The sequence below is a fragment of the Lissotriton vulgaris genome, chromosome 10, assembly GCF_964263255.1.
Source record: "Lissotriton vulgaris chromosome 10, aLisVul1.2, whole genome shotgun sequence".
NCBI lineage: Eukaryota > Metazoa > Chordata > Amphibia > Caudata > Salamandridae > Lissotriton > Lissotriton vulgaris.
The window spans coordinates 255001064-255022696 of NC_141698.1; the positions used below are offsets into that span (position 1 = coordinate 255001064).

General features: G+C 46.0%; 1 protein-coding gene across 1 annotated transcript in view; it reads left to right on the forward strand.

Annotated features, from left to right (window-relative positions):
- The first annotated feature begins 8078 nt into the window (after positions 1-8078).
- LOC147685060 (uncharacterized) overlaps positions 8079-21633 on the forward strand; it is a 75831-nt gene continuing 62276 nt past the window's right edge. Inside the window, exons 1-2 of the mRNA XM_086939753.1 lie at positions 8079-8915; positions 11067-11343. Of these exons, the coding sequence (XP_086795879.1) occupies positions 8079-8915; positions 11067-11343 (1114 nt within the window). The remainder of the gene's footprint in view (positions 8916-11066; positions 11344-21633) is intronic.

A 21633-nucleotide genomic window follows, 5' to 3' on the forward strand; every position in this document is an offset into this window, starting at 1 on the left:
TAAATCACATTTTTCGTATTACAGTTGGAAAACTGGCGTTGTTCCCACGTTGTGCCATTTCTGAAGGTTACATTCTTGCTTTTCTGGGTCTGATGGCAGCAACTGCAATCCCCGCATGGGAAGTGACCCTGTATGCCAGTTACATTGAGTCTTGACGTCTGGTTTTCCTGTGGTCTAGTATGGACCACGATGTCCTTGATGTTTTTGCCCCTCCGATGTGCATGCATCGGTTTTTCAAAACTTAAGTCTCCACAGTTCAATATGCCCCAGTGCTTGTTGATGACCTTTGATACCTGGTTTGATATGGTGGAATAGGTTGTTACACAGATCGGCCGATCTGTGTAACAACCTATTCCACCATATCAAACCAGGTATCTAAGGTCATCAGACCCAGAAAAGCAAGAATTTAACCTTCAGAAATGGCACAACGTGGGAACAACGCCAGTTTTCCAACTGTAATACGAAAAATGTGATTTACATAATAACTTGCCCATGTGGCCTGGAATATGTAGGCATGACCACTCGACCCGTCAAAATAAGGATAGGGGAACACAAAAGCAATATACGCTGCAAAAAAACAACAACCAAGATGGCATCACATTTTTTATCACACCAGCACTGTATCAACGATCTACGCTGGACTGTCATCGAACGATTACCCTCAGAAACAGGCTTGTTCCAAAAGGAACAACGTTGGGTGTTCCGCCTGGCGACTCATATCACAGGACTCAATGATGATATTCCGTGGAGCCAAATCTCCTGATCACCCCCGGAATACGTGAGAAATACCATACGTGAGCCTGGGAACTCACACTAGTGGCCATCAACGTTAATTATAGGGCTATTACATGTATTACCCTCTGTACAGATAACATGAGGTTACAGTGCTGAATACATCTGAGTAAAAACTTCCTTATAACTATCAAGATATGGCACTGAATCCTTGAAAACAGACATTGTTATTTCAAACTGAAACCAATGCCAGTATCTGGCAAACAACGACCAGATGCCCAGAGAATGTGGATATATGTTGGCTAAATGGAGACAATGCATCCTCAATGACTAGCGCCAACTACACTACACCATCGCGCATGCTCGGTCGACATCCGACTTTCGCGCATGCGCGGAATAAAATACCGAGGAACCGGCAGTGCACATGCGCGTACAAGAGTCAACTGCGCGGCAGCGGCACAACATGGGCCCTCATTTAGCGCAACAGCCAGTGAATGGCTGACGAGCGGAAAGCCCATATTTGGGCGTACCGAAAACCCGGTAATAAACGAATAACAGAGGGTTACATGTTACATGTGACTAGACCACATGCGTGGAGGGGGCGGCAACACAGGTATCGTCCATACATGGTCTTTTGCCATTTCCGCTAATCAACCTATGGAAACACACCCCATCCTCCTTTATATACCGCCTAGCTCTTCCGTACTCCATTCACGGCGGAGCAGCACAGGGTGGTAGAAGGAGGCCAATATAGGCGGATTTCGTGAGTATTTGTCAAACAAAGTCCAGCCTCTCTAGGTGCATGACGGAGTTGAAAAGTGAGTAAAAGCAACAACACTGAATCCACTCCTCTATTCTTATAGATTGTGGATCCACCTACCTACCTTGATGCTCAGGACTTGCTCATGAGGCAATAGCCAACTATGACCATAAGTATGTCGAAAAACAAACAAAAACTCTAAGTGTGTCTTACATGTTGTTGTGTGTTGTGTGTTTTGTATGTCTTTTTTCCTTTACAGGTTTAATGAACTGTTTGGGGCTCCAGGTGACTGCATCTGTCTGAGCCAACCCTTTATGGTAACCAAACCTAATGGTTTTTTCTTTTTTTCAGGACATGTAAATACATGTTCCAGAGAACCGCTGTAGGCACATTGTAGCCACCTTTAATGAGTGTTATCACTTTTCAGAAAAAGTAAAACAAAACTTATTTTCCTTAGAAAAACGTGAGTAGGGTTGGGAGTTGTGCCCCGTCCTGAAGAAGGTACACCTGTACCGAAACATGTCGACGCACACCAGAGGTTTTGTCCCTAAATAAGACAAGAAGCCTCGTTCCTTTGCACATTTTTTAACAGCACCAGCCAGGGGTACGAAATAAAGTTTTTTTTCATTTTACCCACTAGCCAGGTACTTTTTAATTTCTCACTACACCTCCCACTCACATCTAATTCCTTTCACTTGCACTCAACACACACCACACATAGTCTGATTTGTCAACGCTCCCGCGTAGTCGCAGGTCGAAGCGTGCCGCATCCCCTTAGCGGGGTGCGAAGACCCCGATGATGAAGCATGACACCAAGGGGCCTGTTGGTGTGTGAGGGGTATTTTACACAACAGTGTGTGTCCCCCCTTCTTTCCTTTTTCCTTTCACACTGGTAGTAGGATTCTCCTTGTTTATTTATCAGTGCCCGTGGAGTAGGAATCCTACGTTGTACTCTACCTCCCTTCCTTGTTAAGTATAATGCAAAAAGGATGACCATAAGCTCATATCTGAACTTTACGCGATGAACATTGCATGCCCCAGGAAGCAACATACAAAGGCGCAAGTCCTTTGGGAAACTAAATTAGGGCGACCTTTAATGCACAAAGAATGGGAACACATCTTTACCAGGCACACCACACTGCTTCCAACTCGGCGGGTGTGAAATCTGCCTATAAAGTAGTCACTTATTGGTACTATACCCCAGGGTGCATCAAATCATGGGATGGAACTTAGTCAGACCTCTGCTGGCGAGGGTGTGGTCTTACTGGCACCGTGGTACATTTACTGTGGCACTGTCCGAAACTAGTACTGTATTTTTTTTTTTGTCCTCATTTGCCTGACCCTCATTACCAAGAAAAGAACGCCAACCACCGTACATGTCACAAGGCCAAAGGTAAGATAATATTCCTCGACCGCCCCCAGACATGGAATTGAGGCTGGCGGGAGATGCTTTCTGGGATAACCGAGAAGGGAAAGATGTTGGCGGCCTGCCGATCCCCTCGTCCAACTCCATCAAGGCATATTTCGGCCTGTGGGACCAAATGTTTTCGAACGGAAACCTCACCCTTGAACCCTGGAGAATATAGGCATAATCATCGGACCCGGGGAAAAAAAACAACAAAAAAAACAACAACAACAAAAAACCCCGGGAATGATGACTGAAGTTCTACAGATCTACCTCCACTGAACCAACAGGATCCAAAAGGTGAGGTTACCTTTACTGCAGGGTCTGGCCAAGTCCACCTTTGAAGTATCATATAGGGACGTTAGCCAGCCTGAGTGTGATGGTGCCTTAGAGTCGACCCAAAATTTACAAATCTGCCGTCTCGCAAGAAGGATTGCATAGAACAGGAAGGTTTTAGCCGGTCCAATCACATTGTCATCCAAGCTAAAAATGATCAATGGTAGTGTAAGAGATAATTATGTTTTAAGGATTGAGTCCAAAGTGACCTTTACCTCGACCCAAAATAGGTTGATTGGGGGACATTCCAAAAACATATGGACGTCAGAGGCGCCGGGAAGGTTGCATTTGTTACAGAATTTTCCAGATTGAAATTTGGATAACCTTAGCGGGGATAGGTGCGCACGATGTACCGTGAACAGGTGGTTCCGCCTTAACCAGGCGGGCTTAACGGTTTTGTACAGGAGAGTGAAAGATCGTATCTACAAATCCTCACACTGAAGGCCCATGTCACCTGCCCACTGCTCATCGGGGAGGGTAAACTCCCCATCTACCTCCTCCAATATGGTCCAATACCAAAAGGCTACTTCTTTGCCCCCAAATTGCCTTTCTACTAGCTGATGTTCCAAATTACTACTCCTCCCCAAATGGGCCTTTTTTCTAAGCAACTCTCTGGACCAGCTGACAAGCTGTATATATTTAAACCTATATAAAGCTGGACCTACTCTCTCATATAACTCATCCCATTCTACCAATGCCCCTCCTGCTAGCAATTCGCCCCATCTTAGGATCCCTGCCTCTTTCAAGGGGACTGAAAGAATACCTTCAAAGCAGGGAGGAAGCCGCGGGGAATCCCAAATTTGAGCGTGGTTTGAAAGTAGGCCAACCCTATTCTTGCTTTAATCAGCACCCAGGCTTTTGCTAATGAATGTAGGCTCGCAGTCGTGGACTCTGTATTTTAAAACTGGTGTTCTCATCTTTAAAAGCCCTTGTTCATGCTGGGTCCGTGCTGGGACCGGGACTGCGGACTCACAAGCCGTCATTGCATTGGGGGACCTGGAGCTGCTGTTGCTTTCTTCGTAACTATCTTTTTAACGGGGCGTTCTCCGGGGTGCGGGACTGAGAGGCCCAGAGGTCTCTGCACTGTTGCAACCTTGCGCACCTGGTGCCTCTTCCCGCCGCTCCTCCCTGCCAAGCTCAAATAAGACTCGCGGCCCCCGCTCCGCGGGGGCCGCTCGCAGTCGTGGACTCTGTATTTTAAAACTGGTGTTCTCATCTTTAAAAGCACTCGTTCATGCTGGGTCCGTGCTGGGACCGGGACTGCTGACTCACAAGCCGTCATTGCATCGGGGGACCTGGAGCTGCTGTTGCTTTCTTTGTAACTATCTTTGCACCGGGGCGTTCCCGGGGTGCGGGACTGCGAGGCCCAGAGGTCTCTGCACTGTTGCAACCTTGCACACCTGGTGCCACTTCCCGCCCCTCCTCCTCCTTTTTGAGGTGCACACATTACGCTACCGCGGGACGCGCGCGGGTCGAAGCCTGGGCAAAGGGCGGGCCGTCTAAGACCATCCAAGGACAATCAGGCCGGGCTGGGCCCCCCCCTTAAGTTTGACTTTGGTGTCTGGTAACTGTAGATAATTGAGCATATGAAAGACTCTGAAGGACCACAGGTACGATTGTGATTGCTACTTAAAACTGTGGGTTAGTTTTGACTATCATTATTATGTCTCTGCGGTCCGGGAAAAATCGCCATGTTGCAATCTCCACTTCTAGCGGGGTGGTCTCAGGTACTCTGGACCACTTCTTCAAGAGAGCCTCCACCATACTGGAAAAGGAGATTGCCTTTGCAGAAAAACGCCTCTCCTTGGATTTAATAACGGGGAAACGGTCTTCTTTAGGTCGTATAGGCACGACGGTCTCCCCCGCGCCACCAATTAACATCGCCGGGGATTAAATCAGGCTGTGGATGTTGGGGATGTATCAGACAGTTCGAGCCTAAATCTATCTTCCCTGAGCCCGGATCCCAGCAGTGACATTGCTGGCATGCATAACTCCCCAGGCCCTGCTATCCAATCTGTTCCCACTTTGTCCCAGGGCTCCCCAGACAGGGTGAAAACTAATAGCAGGAAAAGAAGGTGCAGCTCTCTGATGGGCCATCTTGCTAAGCAACAAAAGTTGTTCCTAGATTTGGCCCCGAAAGCTGTTCCCCAACCTCCCACCCCTCCTAGGCCCGGTACAGAAGTCACTAGCCCCTCTGCTTGCCTAACAGTCCCTGATGGAGATCTCCTGGGGAAAATTGAGATTCTGATGAAATCCCTCATGTTGCCACTCCTAGAGAGAACCAGGATGATCAACTCTAAGTTAGATCAGATTGAAAAGCAGGTTGGAGAAAATTCACTCCTATTAGCTGATTTGGCCAAGGGTAATGCTCACACTAGGTCATCGGGGACTACTACAAAGGATCCGGGCCCCAGTACTGTAATTGCTGGGGCGGCAGCTGAGGAACCCCCAAAAAATCGGAAAAAAAATTAAATACACCCACCCCAAAACCATACTCGAACAAACACCTAGGCACATTAAGGCAGGGTGGAAAGGTAATGGATCTGGTACGTGCATCCCAGCCCTTATTTAGTGGTTTACCTGCAGACAGAAGGCCAAATAGGCAACCCCAGCAGGATAAGGAAGCTAGTAAAGACCAACTCCCTAGCTTAAACTTTCCGCCAGAGGCAGCACCTTATACAATAGTTTTAGTAGGGGTGCGATCCCTGGGGGCAGGAAATTCAGAATCGAAAAGGGAACTAAAGAACAAGGCGGTCTTTTGGCTAGATAGGAATAGGACCCTTCCCCCATCCTCGACTACAGAGATTATGGGCGTCAGAAGGGTGCATTGGGTGGGCAACAACCCTAAAGATCTTGAAGGGGATTGCATCCTAGTGAATTTTAGAGATAATTGGGTTGTAGAACACATTCGGAGAGAACCCAGATTTGGCCGAGAGGGCGATATCCAATCTCTGGGCCTTGAGTATTTTTACCCAGGGGTTATGCAGGGGTTATGAACAATGGATGCCAAAATTCTTTTCCCATTTTTCGACAGAGAGGATTTCATGGAGCAAACCCATTCCATAGGTTAGTGCATCCTTTTCCACTTTATAATAGGTTTGATCCCCTAAAAGATCTGGAGGGTGTAGACTGACTCCCCAAATGAGACGGTGAGACTAATGAATTTGAAAGCCAAATAGGTCCAATGGTTTCACCCCCTGATACTGACACTAATAGCGAGGATATGATACACTTAAATGGACCCAGTAGCCCAATTACAATGCAGGCACTACCATCTCAGGCTGTAAGCGGGGCTATGAACCTTAGAAAAAGAGTAAACATGGAGCTTGGTTCCCTGTCAATTGTTTCCTGGAATCTGGCAGGAATATCGAACAAGCTTGACCTGCCAGACTGGGGGTCATTTATCGACTCACAAGATGTCTGCCTATTTCAGGAAATTTGGGCCAGGGAAGACCACCATCACACTGGTTTCGCCTCATTTTCAATCGAGGCAAAATGGGGTGGGAAGGGACGCCCATCTGGTGGACTACTTATCTGGGTGGGTTCACACTTGGGATATTCTGCAAGGAAACTAGAGACAAATTTCGCGGATATCCAAAGTGTGGCATTGGAATGGCCCAATGCGGCTAAACTACTATTAGTCAATGTCTATTTAAGACCAACGGGCGGGTATGCAACTGTTTCAACGCAACTTTTACAACGCATACGTTTTCAATGCACACCATTACAACGCAGGATCCTTTACACCGAATGCCTTTACAACGCAAGACATTACATAGCAGATGCTATTACAACGCTTGCCATTAAAAACATAAGTATAGGTGAGTATATCATTTTTTTAAACAAAATAAATTGAATAAATTAATTTAAGTAATTTTATATATATAGTTTTGGGTTATGGGGTACAGGGCTATTTTTAGTGTTCAGGGCTGGGTTTGGGTTATGGGGTACAGGGGTATTTTTAGGGTTCAGGGCTGGGTTTGGGTTATGGGGTACAGGGGTATTTTTAGTGTTCAGGGCTGGGTTTGGGTTATGGGGTACAGGGGTATTTTTAGGGTTCAGGGCTGGGTTTGGGTTATGGGGTAGAGGGGTATTTTTAAGGTTCAGGGCTGGGTTTGGGTTATGGGGTACAGGTGTATTTTTAGGGTTCAGGGCTAGGTATGGGTTATGGGGTACAGGGGTATTTTTAGGGTTCAGGGCTGGGTTTGGGTTATGCGGTACAGGGGTATTTTTAGGGTTCAGGGCTGGGTTTGGGTTATGGGGTACAGGGGTATTTTTAGGGTTCAGGGCTGGGTTTGGGTTATGGGGTACAGGGTATTTTTAGGGTTTAGGGCTAGGTTTGGGTTATGGGTTACAGGGGTATTTTCAGGGTTCAGGGCTGGGTTTGGGTTTTACACTAACTGGATTTTGTATATTATTTTTAAACACCTACACTATTTTTTAAAAATATATAAATATATTAACAATTATATTAATAAAAAATATTTAATAAATAAAATTAAGTAAATATTTATTGATTACATTTGTTAAAAAAATAAAATACTTACCTAGACTTACGTTGTAATGGCATGCGTTGTAATAGCATCTGCTATGTAATGTCATGCGTTGTAAAGGCTTTCGTTGTAAAGGATCCTGAGTTGTAAAAAATGCGTTGTAATGGTGTGCGTTGAAAAAGTATGCGTTGTAACGTCATACATCCATCTGGTAGGGGGTGACTTTAATTGTCAATTCGAGCCACTGCCATCCTTCCTGGAAGGTACCACACTGGAGGAGGATGATCAATGGGACATACCATCTGTTGGGGGTTCTCCAGTTAAGTCCTGGACACCGTTCGCTACCCAAATTATGGCCCTGACTCTCAATAACTCTATAAGGGCCTGCAATGGGCGGGTCAGCGGGGACATCCCCCCGAAACACACCTATAACAAACCAGAGTCTGAGTCACGCATAGACTACATTTTTGGGAAAATCCATAACTGGGCTATGGTAAGGAGTTTTCAGGGAACCCCACGTGATGAAAGCGATCACAATGCATTGATCCTGAATTTCCAGGTTCCTGGTACTATCATTGACAACCAGATGCTTAATACCCCCCCGGACCATAGTGTGATCGTTTCTAGCGATAGACGCAGAATAAGATGGGCAAAAGTCATAGGGAACCCAGCATCTATTTCCCGGCTTTATGCCAAAATCCTACTGGTCCTTGAAAGTGTAGCAGAGCTCATTTTATTAAGCCCGTCTGCGGAGAAACACAATGCACTTGGTGATCTCCATTTGGAGCTCACCAACGCAATAGCAGAAGTGTTGAACCCGCGAGTAACAAAAAGGCTTAGCAAATCAATAAAAGCCTCATGGTATAACACAGCCTGCAGGAAGGCTAAAGCCGAACTCCTTGAGGCTATGAAGCAAAGGGCTAGCACCGTGTTGATTAGGGCAAAAAGGATAGAATATAGACACCAAATTCAGATTGTCAAGACTGAGCGGGATAACGAAAATTGGACTGAAATGGTGGGTGCTCTTAACTTTAGAGATGCCCGGAAATTCTGGCAGATCGTCAAAAATGGTTCTGTGGACCCAGCACCAGCAGTAGAAGCTAACATTGCTCCTAGTGTCTGGGAGACTCACTTCCGCACCCTATATTCGCTGGCTAATATAGACCAGCCAGATGATACATGCAATCCGGTGAGGGGCCTTAGCTTCGAATTGGCCCAGGAGGAATTTACTGTTGTGGAGGTTTGCGCTGTAATTGATAAATTAAGAGCGGAGAAAGCTCCAGGCTTGGACAGGCTCCCTGGAGACTTGTTCAAGCATGAACCAACTGTATGGGCTCCATATTTACAGGTCCTCTTTAACTCAATCTTGGGTGGGATGAAGGTACCTAGTACTTGGCTGGGGGCAGAGATTGTACCGATCTTCAAGAAAGGCTCTCCTCTGCTCCCAGCCAACTACAGGCCTATTAGCCTCATAGATGTTCCCCAAAAGGTCTTTGCAAGGCTCATCCTGGACCGCCTATTAGAGTGGATGCTTGAACACTCAGTCCTGAGCCCTTACCAAGCGGGGTTCAGAAAGGACTATAGACCAAATTTTCTGCTTTGCTCTTCTATATTAGAAAACGGTAAATATGGAGGGTGGCATCCTCTATACCGTTTTCGTAGATCTACGGGCGGCATTTGATCTCGTACCCCATAGAAAACTTTGGTCTGTTCTGTCCAACATGGCGGTACCACAACATCTCCTAAATATGATCATCCACCTTCATACAAATAACTATGCGCAGGTTAGATGCGGTCGAGATGGTTCTCTATCTCACAGATTCCCCATTGACAGGGGGGTAAGACAGGGTTGTGTGTTAGCACCGACCCTGTTCTGCCTCTATGTCAACGGGGTAATCTCTCACTTAAATGGGGTAGAGGATGGTGATGTCCCCAGACTCGCAGGAAGCAGGGTGCCGGCGATTATGTTCGCTGATGACACCCTGCTTCTGTCTAAGACACCCATGGGGATCCAACGAGTCCTCAAGGGTTTCGAGGAATTCTGTGGAATCTATGGTCTTGAGATGAATGCCCTCAAGACCAAATATATGATCTTCAATCCCCCATCAAAAACACGCCCTAACCCATGCATTGGTGGAAATAGGCTGGAGAGGGTCCGAACCTACGAATACCTAGGGGTGACTTTAAATGAGCATATGTCTTGGTGACATCACCAAACAAAATCACAAATCAAATTGGCCCAAATGGCGGGAGGAGTTATAGCCCTCATACATAAAAACAAATCCTCCATCAAGACAATTGGTCCGCCGCTAGAGATCTACAGTGCAGGCTAGGGGAGCGGTCATGTATGGTAGTGAACTATGGGGCCACACGTGTACTCGCGAGCTAGTGGTAACGGAGAACAAATTTATCAGGCAGCTTTTATCTCTCCCCCCTAGTACCCCCTTTTACCGATGAGGCTTGATTTGGGATTAAGGCCACTTGATGAAGATCTGGGAGTTAGGCCCCTAATCTTCTGGCGCAGAGTCTGGACCACTCCGGAGTTGGTAAGCTATAGGTCTGAGCTCCAGGAAATCGTGAACTATCCGATCGCAGGGAATATCTCCTGGTTCCAGCACATAAAAAAATGAGTTCATGGTTTGGGACTATCTAACTGGTCATTTGACCCTGCGACAACCTGCTCCCCGGTTTCAAGGAGACAGTTACTTTTACTTTACTGAGAAAGCAAAATTGTGGAACAGAGACAGGGCATACAGTCAGGTATTCTGACTGACTCCTTCCTAAAGACCAAGGACACTTATAAGCTGGAGGGAATCCTAGATGTTATATTTCCATCTAATACTAGGAAACTGTACCTACAGTGGAGGTACGGAAGTCTACCAATCCGAGCCTTCACTAGCAAGTGGACTGGCCCCTCCCTGAGTCACTGCCCCGGGTGCAACCATGATCAGGAAACCGAGTTGCACATACTGTTTTTCTGCCAAACTTACGGGCAGGCGAGAAGGAAGTGGATAGTTCCGGTCTGTAAAAATCTCGGCTTTCCTCACTGCCTGCAGGCATACAGGGTTCTCAAAACGGACCTTTCTAGCATGATAGTCTTTGCGGTAGCCAAATACCTGGAAACCTTCTGGCTGAAGAGAAGACATGTGTTACCCATGACTGTAGACTAACTGAATAATTTTAAACATCATCAACTTGTAACTACCTTTTAATAATTTTAATGTTCCAATGGACTAATTCTAGCTTCTTGCATGATGATATGTATGTGTGTATGCATGTATGTATATATATGTAGGCTACTGTTTTTTATAACAAATTTATTTTTGATTAATTGTTCAAGATGCAATTGTTTGTTTTATCTGTATCACCGCTGTGTATTATCTTTTATGGCAACCTAGCCGAAATGAAGATTTTGATGATGAATGAATGTAGGAACTTTAACCTCACCTTTTTGAAGAACTTCTGCTCCCCAAATTTGAATAAAAAACCATCAAGTGGCAGGTCTACCCCATTCAGCATAGCCTTGAACATTTTCCCAATGGATGAGTTAGATGGGGATTTCAGCAGCATCCTAGAATGCGACAGCCGAAACGCCCACGCGTATTATTGTAAATCTGGTAGGGCAAGCCCTTCCTTTTCCCTCCTCCTTCTCAGTTTCTTCCAGGCCAGCCTGGTTGCCTTATAATTTCAGACAAATGAATTAATTTCCTGTTGGCATTTTTGGAGTTGTTTGGAGTCAAAGGCTAGTGGAATGGTGTTAAAAATAAACGTAAACTTAGGGAGAATGGACATTTTTATTAAGCTTATTCTCCTAAGTCTGGTCAATGGGAGAAAAGTCCAAGGATTTAAAAGCGCCCAACATTCCCGGAGGACCTGATCCAAGTTGATCTGTGCAGTGTTACCGATTTCCTGAGTGATCTTTATTCCCAGATAGCGCGTTGAAGGAGTTGTTGCCAGCTGTGTGTTACAAATGTTCCATATCATTATCTCGGTTTTCCCAGCATTGATCTCATAGCCAGAGATCTGCCCGAATTCTTCCGCACTTTTAACAATTGTGGGAAAAGCTTGCACAAGGTCAGAGGTATGGATAAGGATGTCGTCTGCGTACAGTCCTACCCGCTTAACCCATCCTCCAAACTCGAAAGAAGGGATGTTGTGCTCCTCTCTCAAAGTTTGCGCAAAGGGTTCAATATATAAATTGAATAGGAAGGGGGAAAGCGGGCAGCCCTACCTGGTTCCCCTCATTGTTTTAAAGAGCCCTGTTAGAGTACCATTGACCAACAGTTTGGCCCTGGGGTCCCTATACAAAAGATCGATTGTTCGACAGAAGTTGGCCCCCAGCTGAAACTTTCTCATTACTGCGGCCAGATAGGGCCAATTGACCCTATCGAACGCTTTAGTAGCGTCCAGGGTAAAAGTGGCCAAGGGGAGAGAAAAAGTGGAGGCAATGTCTATAGGCCCGACCAGGTCATGAGTTAGGTCTGCCAGCTGACGCCCCCTTATAAATCCCTTCTGGTCTTGATGGATTATTGAGCCGATCTCGCTCCCCATTCATGCCGACAGAATGGCTGCAAAGATCTTATAGTCATTATTTAGGAGCGAGATCGGCCGGTAAGACCCACAGTCCGTCGGGTCCTTGCCAGGTTTAGGGATTAGCACTATGGTCGCCTCACCCCATGACTCAGGTGGTATTGAGCCATTTAAGAAGATTCAGTTGAAGAGGGCAGTCAGCGTTGGAACTATGGCAGGACCTATTACCGGGACAACTCCCCTGGTAAGCCGTCTGGGCCTGCCGCTTTAATTCGCTTCAGTTGCCCAATAGCCTTACTGACTCCAGCTTCCGAAATTTCCTTGTCAAGGCGGTTGCTCTGATCACTTGTTAGCATAGGCAGTTGAACCTTTCCTGACCAGGAGTCCCTAGCCGTGGGGTCGTCCGTGATCTCCTCCCTATAGATGGTCTGGAAGAACTCCTGGAAAGCGCTTCCAATTTCCGAGTTAGAGGTCCGGGCTATTGATTCTCCTTCCTGTCTTATTTCCCTGATGTGTTTTTTAGCTTGGTCCATTTTAATTTTCCAGGCTAGAACCTTACCTGCCGCCTCTCCATATTCAAAATTTGAGAGTTTACTCGCCTCCCACCTCTTTGCGACCCTTCCCTGTAATACACTTTCCAGATTTTTTTTTAGTTTGGCCCGATTCTCTTGATCTTCTGTGGATCCTCCAGCAGGGCCACACCTCTGATCTATAGTACGCAGTTCCTGCTCTAGATTTTTGATTTCCTCCATGTATACCTTCCCTCTATGGGAGGCTCTGTTGGTTATGCACCCTCTTAAATAAGCTTTGAGAGCATCCCACACCGTTGCTATGCTAGCCGAGTTTAGATTGGTTTCCAGGAGTGAAGTAGACTCAGCTAGCAGAAAGCTCTTCTCTACCTCCTCAAGCAGGATCGTCCGGTCAAAAGACCAAGAGTTATGTCTGATCTGTTGGGAATGTGTCAGAGTAAAGAGGATAGCTGAGTGATCAGATAAGTGGGAGGGGAGGTAAACCAACTCCTTCAATGTCTCTCTGAGATTATAGCTGAAGAGAGCATAGTCAATCCTCGACTTATGTTTGTACTTGAAATTCTGAAAAGAGACCCCCAGTGAGCTGCCCGCCCTCTCCCTCCATACATCCGCTAAACCCAAGGTTGACATTATTGATAAAAGGATAAGCCTTGATTTGGAAGGCATCAAAGCTCTTGAGTTTGGGGATTTGTCAAGCCTGGGGTTCAAAACTATATTAAAATCTCCAGCCCAAATTATCGGGTCATGAGAGGTGATCAAGGAACTCTGAATCTTGTTTAAATAGGATGGGTCGTAGTGGTTCGGGCCATAGTAGCCCACTAAAGTACATGGGTGGCCGTCTAAGACTATTCTAGTCAAAAGACATCTCCCACTGAAATCCTCGTCGTAATCCTTGATCTGTGCCTTAGCTAGCCTCTTAAAAATGACGAGGATCCCTGGAATATTGGCATTGTGGTTCGTACAGATGAATTTGTCCACCCACCTCTGCTTTTTCAACATTTCATTCACCTCATGCTTAAGCAAATATGTCTCCTGTATGACGATGACCTGCGCGGGGAATCTCTCAGGTACTGTAAGATTCTATGCCACCTTCCCCTCACACGCAGGCCATTGACATTCCAGGATAAAAATTGAACCACGGTCATACCCCTTTCCTACTCCCACCCATCCACCCGCCAATGAAATTAAGACCTCTTGAATGTAAGAAGAAAAAACCCTTGACCTGGTGGAGATTGCTCAGGTGACGTTTAGAAAGGTCATTGCTAAAAGTAAAGTTGACGAGGACAGGTTTATAAGGACATTTTAACTCTTCCCCCTCCCCTCCGTGCCCCTCCCCCTCCCTCCTCCCCTAGAAAACCCTACCTCATTTACACTGGCCAGATGGGTACCCAGGTTTGTGTCGTTGGACTGACCCCCCCTCCCACCCCACCACAACTGTGTACAAAAACCGGTTAAAATACAAGCATATTAAGAGTTACTGTCTCCCAAAACGTGGAAAGGGCTTGAGGAAGGCAAGAGGGAAATATATTTCGTGTCTCACCCCTTTTTATATTTCTTATTGTTGTTTTTTTTTTTCCTTTTCCCTTGTTCTACTTTTATTAAAGAAGGAAACCCTTATTTTTAATTTATTTATTATTATTTTTTATTTATTTATTTTTTCCCTTTCCCTTTCCTTCTCCTTCCCCTTCATTCCATTTCTTTCTCCCCTCGCCTTTGAATTACACCTATGTTTAAGTCTTTTTATCTATGTTTTTTGTTTTCCCTTATTTAAGCCACTTAGGTTATCCTTATTTAGATTTAATCTTTCCCGTTATTTACTCTGTTTTCAAGAGTATATATGCGGCTAACCTTCAGATGCCTCCCTGGAAGGGAAAGATCTATACTCAATATGTGGGGAGATCTACCTCCTTGGGTCCCAGGTAACCTCAAGAACAAAAGCGGCATGATACCCTGGTCACTTTGGAACCTTAGAACCCCCCTGTGAGTGTGAGTGCGCCGTGATAGATGCTATTAGTTCATCGGCTTCCAGAGGGGAGCGGATGTTATATATTTTATTATTGTACATCACCCTCTGAAAAGCGGGAAACCTCATCTGTACCGTCGCCCTCGCAGCCCTAAACGTCTCCATTTTTTGTCCGAGCTCTCACTGTCTGTCTAAGGTGGTTTTGAAAAGATCGGACCTAACCTCGAACGAGAAGTCGGGGGCCTTTAGCGACTTAGCCTTCAGTGCCAGGTTGATGATTTTCTCCTTAAGTTTATATGTTAAGAAATTCAGCAAGATCTTTCTAGGTTTCACTCTCCCGGGGTTGAGGCGGAAGGAATCTCTGTGGATTCTCTGGATATCTCTCTCCAAAGTTTCCACCGTTTCCTCCAGGTTGAGAGCGTTCTTTAGTAATGCCACCACATAAGCCTTGATGTCTCCACCCTCCTTCCCCTTCGGAACCTTCAAGAGTCAGAGGTTATTCCTTCTGGAATAGTTCTCCAGGGATTCAACCCTTTACTTCATCACATCCCCCTCTCTCCTTAGGAATTGGATCTTAGTCTCTGCTGACTCCAGACTCGCTTTTAGTTCCCCAACTGTGCCTTCCAGACTCTCTGTTCTTTCAAAAAGCCCATCCACCTTTCTCTCAAGAGTATCACAGACTGCCCTGATCTCGTTCTGGTTTGTCTTGGATTCTGCAAAACCGTTCCTTATCTCGTCTCTCATGGTATACAACAGTACCTCCAGTGGGCCACCACCCCCCTTTTCTCCGCCCATCTCACCGACCCTCTGGTCTCCCGTGGCCCCCTCAATGACCTCCTCACTGGGGTTAGGCTCCCCGAGCTCTACTGCTAATTTTGGTTCTAGGGTCAGTGTTGTGACAGCTGGGCTAATAGAGTCGGTCGCTGTGACCACCGGAGCAATTGTATCCTAATTCATGATTCCCAGAGGGGTGCCGTCTGTGCTTTGTGTGATATCCAGTACTTGGGGCAGCGCTTTGAAGTTGGATCGCAGCGATGGTGTAATAAGCGTAACACTGCCAATAGACCGGTTAGATTTACTTTTTACCTTTGACTGTGAACCGGAACTGGCTTTAGGGTGTGATTCTCCCCCACTGAAAAGAGTCCCTTGCTTCACCCCTGGTCTATCACTGATGTTACCAGCCGCTACCGCAACCTCAGCCTCCGCCTCAGTCCCGGCCTCCCCCTCTACTTCTGCCACACTTCCTCCGTCCGCGCCACCATCTGTGATACAGTGGGGGGGTATCTTACAGCCATCCCCTTGCCTCCCCATGCGGGGGATATTTCGGGAAGCCTTCCCCCACATTCTACCCTTAGCTCCTCTTCTCCCTAATGTGCTGTTGGCAACTTTTGGGGGCTTCAGACACTCTGCTGCCTCACAACTCTCCAAATCCTTTAGGTCACCAGCCCGCCCCCCCTCCTTACTGCAGAGTACATTGTTGCTGGACGCTGCGTGGGATCCACAGGCAATCTCGGTCGCTTTTTCTCTCTGCTTGGGCTTTCCTCCTGTAGCCTCAGACTCCGTTAGTCCCATTTGTCTCGAGCGGGTACTTGCTAAAATCGGGTGTACCCTCACCCGTCCTTCTCCTCTCTCACCTCCTGCTCTCAGAAGCCCGCGAGCCGCCGCCCTGAAGCCACACCGTAGCTCCACGGCTGCCTGTCTCCACCTCAGAAGCGAGGCGGGGGGAGGTTCCAAACCTACGACCTGACACATCAGTGCCGAGCACAGAGCGTCGTCGTTTTTTTATCGTACACGCCCGTTTGTCCGAAAATCACCATGGCACATAAATCATTCCTTGATCCCTATGCCAAGTGGTTTCGCGCAGTCTTCGGTGCCGGTAAACTCCCAGTTACGGTGCGGTATGATGCGGTGGGAGAGAGTCAATCCCCGCCGCGCGCGCCGCCCTAATCAGTGGCCTCAATGTACTGTATTGGACAACGGTCCTCGATGCTGCATTCTCTGCGGAGAAGTGTGGCTCACTGGTTAGAGGAGGCAGACCCTGATGCAGAGGTCAGACCTGGGACCAGGGTTCAATTCCCTACACGGCAGGGTCTTGAGCTCAAAATGTCCACAGACTCGATAATTCTCGCCTCGGTGCCTACTCGAATCATGGGTTCACACTCTGCAACTCTGGGCAATAGCTTGCTTAATCTCCACTACGTCCCTACCGTGATGGGATGCCTGGTCTTCACCTTGGGGATGCCCAGTAGGGGTTATCTCGCAGGGAAAGCCCGGACGGGTTCCCAAAGCAAGCACTAAGAGACCTGTCGATGATTTGGCGCTATATAAATCGAAATTAACATAACATAACATAACATTACAGATTACATTCCCCGAGCACCTGAACACACGATATTGGGACTCCCCCATTCTAAGTCCTTCCCTTTACGGTCGCTGAGGTTTAAGCAATTAGCCCTAGCATTGCTTGCGGTGAGGCAGGTTCTACTGGTGCACTGGTGGTTCCTCGACAACCCCTGACCCTCGAGATTGGATGCAGAGGCTCTGGCACCTTTCGGCAATGGAGCACCTCTTGCTCAGCATTGATGGGAAGAGAAGTTACGTGCCCGAAATACCTGCAAATCCTACAACTCATTCTTCTGGAACCATCAGGGGCCACCAAAACTTAGTCTGAACGACACTAGCCTGGGGCCGGCTTTTAGGGAAAGGTACAAATGATGGTTAAGAACTGATGCGGAGAGGGGTGGGGGGGCTTGGGGGTTGGAGGGTTTAGTTGTTTGTCTATTTCTGTGATTCTTTTGTCCTATAAAAGTGGTATCTTAGACAGGTGCCTTATCTTTACGCTGTGGTCGCCCTCTGAGATGTAGACCTAAACGCTGTGTATTGACCATAAGATTACGCTCTGCCGGCGCCTTGATGTAGGAAGCTAAGCTGTGTTTAATGATTCTCTACCATGCAATAAAATATGATTGATTCTAAAATGTCACACACAAGCACACTGAAATCATTTAAATATCACACAAGAGCCAGCAGAAAACCTGAAAGTTCTGAAGACCACTCCTGCTGGAGCTGCCAGAATAAATACTCTGTAGGCCAGTTCACCCTGTTTATCAGCAAATTCCAATATCGGTAGAAGCTCTTTCTTGATTTAACACGCATTGGCATAGCCGATAGGTCTCACCTTTGGGACCTTATGAGTGTTTGGTTATTCAGCACAATATCTTTGGTGCAACAACATAAACTGTTGCATGGCTAAACACTTTTATTGTCCAAAGACGAGACCTATTGGCTATGCCAATGCTTGTTTTTGCATGTTTATGGGTCCTTTAGAGTCTTCTGGGTCGGTTTTTACAGTAGATTTCCCTGATATTGAAACAAATATTGTCTGCAGCAAGGTCAAATTAATGAAGTCTTCCACTGATAGCAAAACACTTATAAAGTTTCTTTACAAGTTCAAAAGTGTCTCAATTTGCAAACATTTTCCACTTTTTTAGGTATCTAATTAATTAACAGTAGACACTTTTCTTTTTGGGCTAGGCCTATTTTCATTCCCTGACCAACTCTGAACTTATGTGTTCAAAACATTCCAGGGCATCCTCATACTCAATTCAATTCAATTCAATGTACTTTATTCGGTTTACTTGATATGAAACCATAAAAGTTGCAAGTTTCAAAATACAATAAAGTCACAAGTTAAAATACACAATGTACAAACACATTAGATGTACACGTTCCCGATTTCTAAAACAGTAGTGATGATATAACTTCAATGTTAACGCGATGGGGAGGGCATCATAAGAGATCCAATAAATAGAACGAGTTAATAAAATCATAAACTACTTTGACCATTTCATTTAGAGTTCCAGACATTTTCTATACTTCAGAGAACGTTTCAGAAAACCGGCCACAAAAGGAATACATTCAGGTTTTAACAGTTGCAGGTAATAGAGAGCGGGACGTACTTGCACAAAATTTAACTTTTTTAAAAGAGTTTTTAAATAAAGGATCCCGGGCGTTTCATAAAATTTGCAAAAAAACATGAAGTGCAGCAGGTCCTGTGGAGACAGGTTTTCGCAGCCACAGGGTGCTAGCACTTTCCCTTTATGACATCCCCTAGGAACAGCCAGTAAGAGATGGAAGAGGTCCATTCTAAACCTGATTAGTAAAAATCTCTCGTAGGCTGGTAACGGCCAAGATAAATATGGTTCCAAGTCTATTGATGTTTTGAACATCATATATTTATGAAAACTTGGTTTCAGCAGTTCTTTCTCCTCTCTTTCCATTATTTTTCGTAGGATAAAGGAGTGTTTTACAAGTGCTACATCTTCTTTAATAATACAAACCGGTGTTAAAAACAGGTCCAAGCATCCCAGCTCGCTAAAACACATCTTTAATGTTTCATCCATGGAATGTTAATCATATGATCTAGGCTCATGAAGTTTCTGTGTGAGATCACGGTGTTTATTAAGCCAACATTGTAGCCAGAAAGTTAAGAGACGCAGAGCCAAGATGTCACTTAAATAAGGCGTACCGGTTTCTTCGTGTACTATTATGTTCGCAGTCCTCATTGGCTGTTTAAAAAAATTGTTTTCCGTCACCTGTAGACCCTCAAGTCCGGAATATCCCCATAGGTCACTCCCGTTGCTGGCTATAGATATATTTCTAGCTCAATAGATTTTTAACATTGCAGCCACAGGGCGGTTGCCCATTTTGGCTGCAAAGCCAAATAGCGCAGCGTTAGCCCTGGTGACCTCTCCGCTTTTCTTTTTATGGAGAGCGACCCAGTTAAGCCGGTCTTCTAAAAGGACACCCAGATATGAAAAGGTTGTGCATATTGGCACTCTATCGCCATTCACCATGAAAAGGATACTATCGTTTTGGGCGCAACCCTACCTGCATCACATAGGATTTGGAGTTATTTATGGACAGATCTCATTTTGCCATAAACCCATGGAAAGCATCAAGTAGCGTTTGTAACCCTTTCGGGGTACGTGCCAGGAGGACTGTGTCGTCTGCATATAGCAAGACGGGCAGGCCCCGCCGGCCCACATACGGGTAGTCAGCCCCAGTTTCTAACAGTGATCCCTCTAGGTCATTGATATAAAGATTAAAAAGGAAAGGTGCCAATAAACACCCTTGATGCACACCCCTTTCAGTGCTAAAAAATTCCTATTAACCTTGAGGTCTATGGTGTATCTGATGTTTGCCTTGGTATCTCTATGCAGTTCCATTGGAAAGTCCACCAAATTGGGCTCCACTCCCATAGTCCTCATGGACTGCCACAGCTTTCCCTGGTTGACGCAGTCAAAAGCGGACGAAAGATCCATGAAGGCCATGTAGATAGTTCCTGAGCGAGCGATGGTGTACTTTCCTAGGACCAGGTAGAGATTTAGGCATTGTGCCATAGTCGAGTAGCCTGGGCGGAACCCATACTGGATATCTGAGATGATCTTATTCTCCTCCGCCCAAGCAATAAATCTCTTCAAAATGGCTCCCCCTATAACCTTTACAATGGAGTCAAGCAGGGAGATTGGCCTATAATTCATGGTGCTATTGCGATCTCCCTTTTTAAATACTTTTTAAATACTGGCACAATTGTTGAGATTCCCCAAGATGTTGGGCATCCTTCTTTAGCCGCGGCATTACCCACTGCGGCCAAGATCGAGGCCCAAAGGGAGGGATTTGATTTAAAAAGGTCCAGAGGGATACCGTCCAGGCCTGGGGCCTTCTTGTTTGTAAGTTTGTTAATACCCTCCTCCATTTCGTTAACAGAGAACACAACTACATCCTTCCTTGCCCGATGACGTATCCGGCAAGTACAGTGGGATTGATGTACTTTTAAAAATGTTGACAAAATGGGACACCCATTCGTCCTCCGTTATGTTGGTGCCCACATCTTTTGCCCCTTCCACTAAAAAAGGCGACCTATTAATGATGTTACAGAATCTGGAGCTGCTAGATAGAGCCAGTGGATCTAGGAGCTCCCTCCAGATTGCTTCTTTCATTTCCCTTTTTCGAATGGCCAACACTTTTTTATAATTTTTCCGGAGTCTACCTATCTGGGTTCTGACCCTGGGTGTTTCTTTCAGTCCCGCCTTAAGATCTTTTGCGGCTTTAGAACATAGGGGACAGAACCATTTGGGACCACTAAACACCCTGAGTTTCCCTGGGGCAGATAACATATCCCCCACTTTGGAAGCAATCCCTTCAAAGGCTTTAAGAATTCCGGTAGCCGATGATTCGTCGTGGAGGCAACAAGATATTTCTGCCGCGCAAACATCTTTGAGTCTTTCATGAAAAAGGGACGGAATTACATTGTTCCATTTTAACCGCCGCCCACCATCGATTAGTTGCAGAGTATTAGTACCCTTACTAGACCCTTTTTCTTCATAATGCTCCCACCTATAGTGACACAGACCGGGTTATGATCACTGTATGCACTTGGTACTATTAAAAAACCCTGAAGAAGAGATAGGATGGTTCTGGAGAGCAATATGTGATCTATAAAGGATCCACCTCCTCTGCCTTTATAGGTCGGTTCCCCTTGCTTACTAAGCGGAGAAGTGTAACTCATTGCGGAGGACAAATTGAACTTGTTAATCATATGAGCATTACCCTGTTTAGAGTGCTCAAAATGAAGTCCCGAAATCAACGGGCAACCCAGTGTCCCTATGTCATTAGATTTAGGATCACCACATGGGCGCATGTTAAAGACTCCTACAATGATCAGGTTACTTCTAGAAAAGCCACAGCACTGTTCAACAAAATTATTCGTGTGTTTATTATATACAAGGGAAACCCCATACAGTAGAACCTGGGGTAGAATGATAATTTTATAGAACAATGGTTCGGAGTAGGCCTTATGTGGTCCTTAAAGGAAAACAAGG